General features: G+C 33.9%; 1 protein-coding gene across 1 annotated transcript; it reads left to right on the forward strand.

Moving 5' to 3' along the window:
* Window positions 1-424: 424 nt before the first annotated feature.
* LOC108319461 (conserved oligomeric Golgi complex subunit 3) lies at window positions 425-11,317 on the forward strand. Its single transcript, XM_017550609.2, has 25 exons — window positions 425-658; window positions 905-988; window positions 1,059-1,166; window positions 1,261-1,305; window positions 1,394-1,468; window positions 1,571-1,666; window positions 2,038-2,115; window positions 2,843-2,928; window positions 3,078-3,144; window positions 3,299-3,361; window positions 3,475-3,576; window positions 3,711-3,815; window positions 3,919-4,011; window positions 4,975-5,063; window positions 5,593-5,812; window positions 6,389-6,475; window positions 7,022-7,138; window positions 7,241-7,273; window positions 8,226-8,312; window positions 8,387-8,449; window positions 9,257-9,373; window positions 9,729-9,821; window positions 10,038-10,163; window positions 10,555-10,655; window positions 10,982-11,317. The coding sequence occupies exons 1-25, from the start codon at window positions 575-577 to the stop codon at window positions 11,109-11,111; spliced, it is 2,349 nt and encodes a 782-aa protein (XP_017406098.1). The 5' UTR covers window positions 425-574; the 3' UTR covers window positions 11,112-11,317.
* The last annotated feature ends 443 nt before the right edge of the window (window positions 11,318-11,760 follow it).

Below are 11,760 nucleotides of genomic sequence, written 5' to 3' on the forward strand. Positions count from 1 at the left end.
TTAATTTTATTTGTTTTTTAAATCTAACCATTTTTTAAACTAAACTAACTAATTATAATAAAATTTTACTTATAAAATAATATAATTATTTATAACAAATTTGTAAAAAAGTACTTTATAATTATATTTTTTATTATGAAAAAATAAATACACGTGTATATGTATTTTCACTTATATAAATATAAATATATATAAATTCTGCCGTTTTCAATTAAAATACAAAAAATATTAAATATCTTAATTTATCTAAACTTGAATACCTTTTTATTTGTCTTAGGAAATCTCGGTTAAATAATTTGAAGAACAATGATACATTCTTTAAAAAAAAATTGTATCCAAGTATTTGTTTGCTTACAAACATAACCAATTAAATTAAAATTGTAATAAGAAGACAAAGCTTAGGAAGCAACGCAAACAAGTCACGATATACTGAGAAACAAAACGCTGCGTTTGGTGTGGAAAACTCAAACTGGGAGCTGTTAACGTGTATGTAAGAAAGCAGGGACAGTGCAAGAAAGGAGGAAGCAGGAGGAGAAGCAGGAGGAGAAGCAGAGCCAAGCGGTGACAGAGGAAAATGGGAAGCAGAGGTCCACCTCAATCTCTTCCAAATTCCGCTGCCATTTCCAAGGGTTACAACTTCGCTTCCACTTGGGAACAGGTATCCTTCAACATTTTCCCTTTCCCATCCAAATCACGCTTCCATTTCTGTGTTTCCGCTCTTTCCTCCCCCTAGTTACCTCGATTTCTCAGATCTTGTATTTTGCATCTGCGTTTCTTGTTCAATTATTATCACATCATCCTAATTGATCTTTTTGTTTATAAATGAATATTACTCTGTCACGGATCAGATCTGTGATTTTATTTGCAGTTATTTGATTTTTTGAAGTGAATTGTGTTTTTGCAGAATGCTCCTTTGACAGAGCAGCAGCAAACCGCGATTGTCTCTCTCTCTCACGCGGTTTCTGAGCGACCGTTGCCTCTCAAGTTGGTAAGCTTTTGCCATTTACGTGTAATTGATATTCTCACGAACAATTAAAATGTAATTCTGGCATTTATAGGCTCAAGAGAATGCGTCGGTGCAACACAATGCGTTTTCCGTTAAAACGAAGGATAGTTCCTTCGATGACTCCGGTGCTATTGAGACTGTTATGGTCAATACCAATCAGGCAAGTTGTCTGCGCAATCTGGTTTCTGGCTTTCAATGCTCCACATGAGTTTATATGACACGATTGATATTTTTTGTCTTTGAATTTGGCGCAGTTCTACAAATGGTTTGCGGATCTTGAATCTGCAATGAAATCAGAGGTTACTAGTTACCAGACTTTGTTATGCCGCCGATTTTTCATATTCTGTTAATTTGTTTGCGGACTCTTAACTTAGTTTCCAATTTTAGACAGAAGAGAAATATCAGCATTACGTGAACACTCTAACAGACCGCATACAGACATGTGATGAAATTCTCCAACAGGTTATTTTCTTATCTTCTTCTGGTGGACTAGTTATGGATATCTAATTTGGTTACTATCATTTTCTCATACAGTTTTCTGTTTGATGACTTGATCTAATGCAGGTTGACGACACCCTAGACTTATTTAACGAGCTACAGTTGCAGCATCAGGCTGTAGCTACAAAGACTAAAACGCTTCATGATGCATGCGATAGACTGGTACGGTTTTGTTATCTTTCCCCTCAAATCTTATTCGTTAGTGTTTAATTGAATGATTGCACAATTCATATTGTAGGTCAGGGCTGCCAGCTATCTGTTCTGTTATTTCTATAGTAATAGACCACATAGGTTTATATAAATGTTAAACTAATAAATCAGGAAAGCTAGTTAATGGAATGGGAGATTCTTGGTTGTTTGGCTTCTTTTTTTCCTTCATGCATAGATGAGTTTCACACTACATAGTTTATTGGATCTATTGTTCCTGTTTGGCCTTTTGAAGTCTATGATCTTTTCTGATTTTTACTTAGCTGCCCTAGATTTCTTCATTGACTGAAATGACTGATTTTCTCACATTTATTTTGCTATTACAGCTACAAGAAAAGCAAAGACTAATTGATTTTGCAGATGCACTTCGTAGTAAACTCAATTACTTTGATGAACTGGAGAATGTAAGGTTTGACTGCTGGCTTGACTGGTTCTTTTCTTGATTTAGTTTTCCATCATTGCCTTTTTTTGGTTTAAGTATCCGATAGTAAGTTAATGCTAAAGAATTTGAGCATACAAAAGTACATACAACATTTATATATCTGCCACTGAAAGCTGCTATTGTGGTGGGCATTAGGATGTTGCAATAAGCATTTTCATATATTTTCTGACGTGAAACTGAAAAACTTGTATAATAAATTAGGTTTTGAGCAATGTTTTTTTGTGCAATCAAATCAAATTAATGATTTTTTTAATACTTTTACAATAAAATAGGTTAAGAGATATGCTTTTTAGTGTGAATTTCAGAGAGATTTTATGCTGGAAATATGTTTTCCTCTTTTGCTTTTTACATTTGTATTTTGTTGCCAGTGAATATTTTTTTGGTGTGAAGACGTTGTGTTCTACAATCACTTAATTGATATAATTATCACTTCTTCAGGGTTAGTGTTGGTAAAAAGGTATCTGTTAATGCTGCTGCTTTAATTTTCAAAATCTATGCACCGTACTTATGCAGCATGCTTGCTGATATGTCTGCTATTCTAGTCTTTTTTTTAACTTTAAAATTGAAATTGTATGGATGTGTGTGTGTGTATACATATATACTATTTACACAGTCTTGAAGTTTGGCAAAATTACAAGTAGTTATTATTTTAAATTATTTATGTGGTTTGCTTAAATTCTTTCGTACAGGTTGCTACCAATTTTTATTCTCCAAACATGAACGTTGGAAATGAAAACTTTCTCCCACTTCTCAAACGACTTGATGAATGCATCTCGTGAGTAAAATTCCAGTTTCATTCATTTGATTTGTATATTTGCCATGCTCAAGTGTATAGAATGTCATCAAGTAATTTAACTTAAGCTTCATCTGCTTCTATATTTGAACAACAAATGTGATCATTGACATTTTTAATTTTTAATTAAGGTATGTTGAGAGCAATCCACAGTATGCAGAATCTAGTGTTTACTTGCTTAAATTTCGGCAGCTCCAGGTATATCAAGTTTACTGATAGGAATTGTTAATTAATTTATGAAACTGTTTGTTCAATCTTCAGTCTATAGCTAGAAATCTGTCCTATCTTATATAAGCCATGCTTGATAGATATTTAAACTTTAGTAATTGGAAATATTGTCATTTTTTTGTAGTCTCGAGCGTTGGGCATGATGCGTTCTCATGTACTTGCGGTTCTCAAAGGTGCCTCTTCTCAGGTGAAGTTAGTTTGCAGGTTGAGTGGATAATATATGTGCATATATGTATTATACAAGGATAAGAGCATTTAGAGTCCTATGTTAATATATATTGTCACATACCTGAACATCAGGTCCAGGAAGCGATCCGTGGAAGTGGGGGTGACAAAGCTTCTATCTCTGAGGGAGTAGAGGCATCTGTTATATATGTTCGATTCAAGGCAGCAGCAAGTGAGGTAACCTTTTTCATTTGACTTAAATCTTTGAATTTGAAGTTTTATATAAAGTGGTCAGCTTTAATGAATAAGCTTTCTCCAGCATATCTATAGTTCCTATTTGTGCAGCTGATTAAGAATTGTAACTTTTGCAGCTTAAGCCCCTACTTGAAGAGATTGAAAGCAGGTCTTCAAGGAAAGAGTATGGTCAAATCCTTGCCGAATGTCACAGACTATACTGTGAGCAACGCCTCTCTTTGGTGAGAAAATTTACATGCTTTGTAATTGTATGGTGTCTGTAATATGTTTTTCCAGTATTATGCAGTCAAATGATTACAAAATTCTTTATTTCATTGCATGTAGATAAGAGGTATAGTTCAGCGGCGAATATCCGAGTTTGCCAAGAAGGAGTCCTTGCCATCATTGACTAGATCAGGATGTGCTTATCTCATTCAGGTACCATTATTTCTTTTTATCAATTTAATATCATGATCCCTTTTATTGATATTGGTCACTGGTGTCTTTTTTAAATATACTGTGGCATCACTATGATATTTATGTGCCCATATTAGCTTTAGAGTTTAGACTGCTAAAAGTGTCATCACTCAGAGAATAGTAATGAAATACAGAAACTGGGTATAACCGAAATAAAAAAAGGGAGAGATGCATAGTGGCTGTGGTTATTTAGAAAAAAGACTTCAACTTTCAGTTTACTTTTGATATCCTAGCCTCTTAACTAACATTTGAATTGGGCAAAGAGATTTTTGGCAGTTTTGGGAAAAGGAAGGATGAAAATATTCATTTTATTATCAATAAATATTTATTTTTTATAAAATGGAAATAAATATGAAATTTGAATACAGAAATTGATCATTGTGCTTTGAGTTGCAAATTGTCTGATGTGCGGTGAACATGCACTAGTAAGATTCTCTAAGAGTTATTTTAGGCTGGTTCAAAGCTTTTATTTTGGTTGTGTTTTAATCGTAGTTGTCCTTTAGTACATATTTGAAGTTCTTGCCGGTTTTATACACAACATTACATATTTGGTCTTTGATCTCTAGTATATTGTAGTTCCTCCACGTTAAATATATTGTTATTTGTTTCTATAATTCATTCTAAACCTAGTTTTCCATGACTTTTTGTTTTTTGTGTCAATAACATTCAATGATGTTTCATATTAAGGAAGTTTTTGCTAAAGATGTCACAATGATAACAACAACCTGGCATTATGTATCATTATGTGCAGCTAATAATATAGATAAATTAAGGTGATTGTGCACAGCATACAGATTTTTAACTGAAGAATAAATGCTAATCTTTTTGTGATTACTCTATTTGTTTGTTAGATGTAAACTTTTAACGGTGTCAGTTGCTTCATATCTTTATGGCAGGAAGTCTCATTGATTATAATTTGTGCAGGTCTGTCAACTTGAACACCAACTTTTTGATCATTTTTTTCCAGCTTCTTCAAAGGAGATTTCAAGTTTAGCTCCATTAATGGATCCTCTGTAAGTTTGTATTCCTGTTAACAAGAATACCTGGTTTATTTTTTCAACAGAAGAAACATTCATTAGAAGAAAGAAAAGAAATCCTCTTAGCGAGAGAGAGTGAGAACAAAACACTAGTACATAGACAAGGTCTATTTGTGGATAAGTGGAAATAAATAAGAGCTTTCACATCGAGGACAAATAGCTTATTTTCTTGTGTTCTTTAAGACATAAGCAATGACATAAGGTGGCCCCCAAAACAGTCATTATATATGTCCCAAGTACAAGAAATCTTTGGGAGTGTGCTTAGGTAAGATTCTGGGAATGTAGCACATCCAGATTCCAGAGTGTTTGGCAAGGGAAGTGAAGGAGCATTAATGTGTGATAGAAGCTCCACTTGCTATGTGGCACATTCCTTCATTTTTAGATACTTCCCAGCTTATTTCTCCCTCTTTCTCATTATATGTTTGTTGTGAATGTTATTCTTTAAAAGCAAAATTTCCATGCTTGTAGAGTCTGCAACTCATGATTTTATCAATTTTGCTTGCAGTTCAACATATCTGTATGATACACTGCGTCCTAAACTTGTTCACGAAACAACTATTGATTTTCTTTGTGAACTTGTTGATATACTTAAAATGGAAGTCCTCGGTGAACAGCATAGTAGGAGGAGTGAATCACTAGCTGGTCTTCATCCTACATTTGAGAGAATTTTGGCAGATGTCCATGAGCGGTTAACATTTCGTGCCCGGACTCATATACGAGATGAGGTAGGTTACTAGTTTTTTTTTTCTTATAGTTTGTTGTTTTATCCTCATATATTTGTTTTAAATGCTGAAGATATTTCCTGGTTGGGTTTTGCCCCTCTTCTTGTTTGTTCTAATCAATACTGAAAGGAATAAATCTGTGGAACTGTGTCAATTTTCATGTACTCAATCTGCTTACCTCTATTTTTCTGCCTTTACTTGATAACCATCCTCCCCATGACTCACATTCTCCCTCTCAAATCTCAACCCTCTTTCCTTAAATAACTTAAGTCTTGATTTGCTTCAACTTCCATAGATAGAATGCTAAACAAAAGTTTGTGACATCACTTACCTACCGCTACGATGCTTCTTGTGTTGTCCATTACTGTAAATCAAACACTTGTTGGCTCCATTCAATGTATTTAGATGATTGAAATAAATAATTCAGTTTTAAGAATCACATTGTCAGGTTACATGTACTTTTATTTGATTGGTGGTTAACAATTTTTTGGCTTACCATATTTAGTTCCTAGAGGTGATTATTATAATTTTTTTCTAATATTTCGGTTTTTGAAACCTTATTTCCTTGTATTTTTACAGATAGCGAATTACATCCCAACTAATGAAGATTTGGACTACCCTGAAAAGCTGAAGATATCTGTGGAAAGTACTTCTGAGATCAATCCTGTAAAGTGTCTTTCCTTGCAATTTATTGGGTTTTGATTGAATATTCATATTCAGCCATGATTGTTTCTCACGCATGATGACCACTATATGCTGATTTTCATATGGTAATGCTTGTGAGATATATTTAGTAATTTGAGTTCTGGTTGTTTGCCTGCTTCATTAGTTTCCAGTTGAGTATGTAACTGTGGTGACAAGTACAGGTGATTCTTCTGTCTTTATTCTCACCTTCAAAAACATTACCTTTTTCTGAACTGTAAACTGATATGGCTGACAGGATGTTGAAAATCTGATAATTGAGGTATTGATGATACTATCTGACGAATCAATTATTTTTCCCAATCCTATCTTGATTTTGCCCTCAATTTCACCAAGATAGCAAATTTATCGATAAATTAGTGAACATTTCTTGTGCTTGTTGCACACATGCTGGAGACCTCAACTAGATTTGTATTCGTTTTGTGGTTATTGCTGCATATTTGCTTTATGTAAATAGGTCTAAATTTTAAAATCGTCTATCTTTCATCCTCTGTAATTTTCAATTTGCAGGCTGATGACAACCCAGATGTATTTAAAACATGGTATCCACCCCTGGAGAAAACTCTATCATGTCTTTCAAAGTTGTATCGTTGTTTAGAGTCTGAAGTTTTTACTGGTTTAGCACAGGTATTGAAGGTTTCACTTTAACTACTTTTAATCTCCCCTGGGACCCAAATTCCTCTTCCTTTGAATAATTAATTAATGATCTGCTTTTGTTATTTCAATCAGGAAGCAGTGGAAGTTTGCTCAACATCGATTCAGGTAATGGCAAACTAGTGATTATCTGTATTGGTACATATTCTTTCCTCGCCCCCCACCCCTTCAATTGAAGAAGTGTACACAATCCTCAGACCAGATAAAGAAAAGCAAAACAATAGATAGGAAATAGAAGTTCCTATAGTTAGTGTAGAAGCTGTCCAATCTTCTTGCATGTTGTAAATGATAATATGCTGAAATACATGCACTAAAGACCAAGTGTCATATTCACAACCCTATTCCAAAAGCAGATCAATTGTCGAAATACACTCTTGAGCTACACTCATTTCCATTACTACCACAAAATCCAATAATTACACATTGCCACGAGATTTTGTTTTCTTTCTTATTACCAAACCCTTGAATGTTAACATGAGGAAACTGGTACAACAAACTAGGATACAATTTCTTACCTGAAATAATAAAAGGCTCATTATTGAAAAAAGGAGGAAGGAACAAGGCAAATCCCTGGCTCAATTGCACACAACACATTAGGATAGATAAATTTTTTTGGGCCATCAAGTCTGCAACATCCAAATCAAGGCATATTGTCATTTTCCTTGTAGAAGAAGAAATTACCTTGAAAATTCTAGCATTTATTACCAGCCAAACATGGCTGAGAACTGCAAAGACAGCACCACCACATAATCTTGGCTTCTTTGGACAAGCAAAAATCTCTTAAGTTAAATAAGGAGAAACAGATGTAACCCCAGGGCAGGTCTAATTTTTGTTGAAAATCCTAAAAATGTAATTCTAAAGAAAAATTGCTGAACTGCAAAAACGGTGGAAGCCTAGAAAGAATAGCTGCACATATCATAGGCCCTAGGAGACAAAGCAGTGAGATTTCCGAACTTTTGTGGGGGCGTTATCTCTTCATGGTTATTTAAATTTGACAACGTGGTTGATACTTTGTTTTGACTGGCTTGTTTCTGTTTCTACTTCCTCTTGTCTGCCACAGAAAGCAAGCAAATTAATTACAAAAAGATCATCACAAATGGATGGACAGCTCTTCCTTATAAAGCATCTTTTAATTTTAAGGGAGCAGGTAATCCTGTCAGACTTTCTTGTGTTAACTATTTAATAGATTTAGTATTTTGAGTAATTTTTTTGGTCTTCCAGATTGCACCCTTCAATATTGAATTTTCCGTCACACAAAAGGAGCTTGATTTCTCTCATTTGCTGGTTAGTATTTCATAGCCCAATGCTATATTTTGTTAGCTGAGTGACACCGTCATTCTGACTTCAAACACTTGTCAAATTTGTACACATTTCTCATAATTCAACTTTATTACATTGAAAAGTGTCTGGACTTGTGGCAATTCTGTCTACTGTTATGCTTAGTAGTCAAAGATGATATTGCTGCATTCATGATCACGATTCTTATCAAATGAGGCCTATAACTTCGCATAGAGGACTGAGTACTTTTGCCATTTTACATGTATCTGGTGCCATTTAGAGGAAGTTATTTTTCTAGTAGAAAAAATATTAAGAGAAAAAGAAGGTAATAAGTATACCGGTATTAGGATAAGATATCTTAAATGGCTGAAAAAAGAATTAAACAATAGAATAAGAACAAGTAGGGCATCCCAATTACTTTGCAAATTGGTTGACCCTATCTCTAAGTTTATAGTGAAGAGATTTAAGTAAAATGCATGCTTTTTTCTCTGTAAGAAAAATGTGTCAGTGCTCACCCAATAGATAGATATCATAGAACAAAGAGGAAATTCGGGAAGTAAAATTACCAATGATCTAATAAACTACAAGAACTGCTTGTTCTTAATCTATTTTATTTGAACATCCTTTGATCTACTATTTTAAAGGTTTCAAGGAGTATGTGGATGCTAAAGAGTTGTTTTTTTTATCATGGACTTTGCCTACTGATATTGTCACCATGTCATGATTAACATTTAATTGTTTATATTGCTGATTTTGCGTTAATATCACTAACGCTAATATGTTATGTCTCTATGAATATTGAATATGGATCAGGATCATCTACGAAGACTTCTAAGAGGTCAAGCCTCACTATTTGACTGGTCAAGATCAACTTCATTGGCAAGGACATTGTCTCCAAGAGTTTTGGAAAATCAAATTGACACCAAGAAGGTTTGTGACTTTGTGGAATTTAGGGTCGTTCAAGAGTTTTAAATTCAAATTTAATTTGATTGCGACATGCATGTTTAGTTGTCAAACCCAATATGTGGTCCATTTTCCCTGCAATGGTTACCTGCTTTATTTCTTTCCTAGTTAACTAAAATAATTTCGCCCCTAAATGTGTAGTTATAATTGCAACCCTTCATACTTTGATACTGTCTTGTCTCTACACCAGAATTAATTGATTGGAAAATTATTAAAATGGATTTTATTTTCAGTTCACCAGTTGTTTACTAATTTTATTTTGTATGTGGCATAAACCAAATTCCTACAATTTTCTAGGCCTTTGACGTATGGTTTCTTTCAGGAACTGGAAAAGAGCCTCAAAGCCACATGTGAGGAGTTCATCATGTCGGTTACTAAGCTTGTTGTGGATCCTTTACTTTCATTCGTTACAAAGGTCTGTTTCTGTAACCAAACTATTTGATGTTTTGCCAGCTAGTGAACTAAAATAGACCCGTGGCTTTAAAGCGAATGCATGTAAATATATATAATTGGTTCTTATTACAAATTGTGTTATTTGCCTGCTGCAAATCTTCCAGTGAGAGTAGTGAACTTCTTTTATTGTCTTTGTAAAGAGAAAATGTATTTACTAAAGTTTTCATTTGTCTTTTAGGTCACGGCAGTCAAAGTTGCATTATCTTCAGGTGGTCAGAATCAAAAGCTAGAGTCAGGTATGGCCAAACCTCTGAAGGATCAAGCCTTCGCTACTCCAGATAAGGTGGTTGAACTTGTTCAGAAGGTAGGCCATTTATAGTTATTTACATTATTTATTCATTGAACTACGAGACAGTTTACTATGAAAGTATTCTCTGCGAAGAACTCCTACAATTTAGTGATGATAAAAAAAAATAAAGAATTAAAGACTCTAATCCCGTGTTTAAAATTAGTAGAGCTTTAGATAAAAAGCAGAAGTGCTGCATTTTTTTTCCAGGTATTATATAGTTCATCAATCATCATTATAGCCAACGAAATTGTCCTTTTTATGCAGACAGAAAGCTAGAGACTCATCTACGTCTTAGAGAAGTCATGTCTAAATAACACAAGTTAAAATAGAAAATAATGTTCGTCTCGTTATGTTGATTGGGAATTTCTCATTTATCGAGCTAAATTGATGTTCTGTGGTCTAATAGGTCAGGGCTGCTATTCAGGAGCAACTGCCGGTGGTGATCGCAAAAATGAAGCTTTATCTGCAGAATTCGTCAACAAGAACTATACTTTTCAAACCAATAAAGTAAGTTTATATGTACAATATTGAGTTACGGCATGAACATTTTTCTGCACACCTTTACTGTGACAAGTGCATCTTGATTATCATTTCGTATTGTTTGATGGGGAAAAAAATTGCGTTTTTCAGTTAGTCAAATTTCTAAAATGTATAACGTGGTAGTTTCACTTGAAGATCTTTTCTCCATAGAAAATGCCTTTTAATTAGACGATATGTTGTGAATTGATGCTTTTTTGGGCAGAAACTTGGTTAATGTTGGTCGGAATTTGTTACACTAGGGAATGCAGAATCGTACCGATCTAAAAATGTTGTTTCTCCTGGTGTTCATGCAGGACAAATATCGTGGAAGCCCATATCCAAGTCCGATCCCTGCTACAAGCAGAATACTCGAGTGAAGAGATCCAGATCATTAATCTGATATCCGTACAGGATCTGCAAGACGAGCTTGATAATTTACTCTAATTTTGTATGTAAAGGCCATTCAATAATATCTTATCCAATTTTTACCCACTGAAGGATCTTGGACAAAGACTTGGTTACATACACATTCTAGATAGTTTTGTAGAATTATTAGAGCAAGAGATGGCAGAGTTTGTGGTTTTGCTGCGGACAATTTATCTTCATTTTTTCAACACTGATGGATGTTATTGATGTACATTTTTTCACCAGTGAGCGACAATTACCTGCCCTTGTTCTTTCATGCGATGGCTATAGAATGGTAATAGTATAGCTCTTTATATTGCCACACGATCCGACTTTAGTTTTGTATGCAATGAACTGGGAACAACCTTAAAGAAAGTTATAATATGTTCTTTTCAATTTTCATGTTTTCGCTTCTGGTCTTAACTTATAATACGGTCCGACTCAGTATTTAAAGTAATGCTAGTTCAGGATTATTTAGGAAAATATTTCACTTTAGCAATAGGTAAAAGTAAATTGCATCGTACATAATTCCATTCTTAATTTTTCCTTAAATGTTAGTTTTTAGAGTGGATAGTTAATAGTGAGAAATCAAGCCTGCATTTTTTCACTTATTTTTTTTATATGCTTTAACGAATAATTGAATTTAATCATTATATTTTTTATAACACGAAGGCTAATTTGATCATTG

This window comes from Vigna angularis, chromosome 1 (genome assembly GCF_016808095.1).
Source record: "Vigna angularis cultivar LongXiaoDou No.4 chromosome 1, ASM1680809v1, whole genome shotgun sequence".
NCBI lineage: Eukaryota > Viridiplantae > Streptophyta > Magnoliopsida > Fabales > Fabaceae > Vigna > Vigna angularis.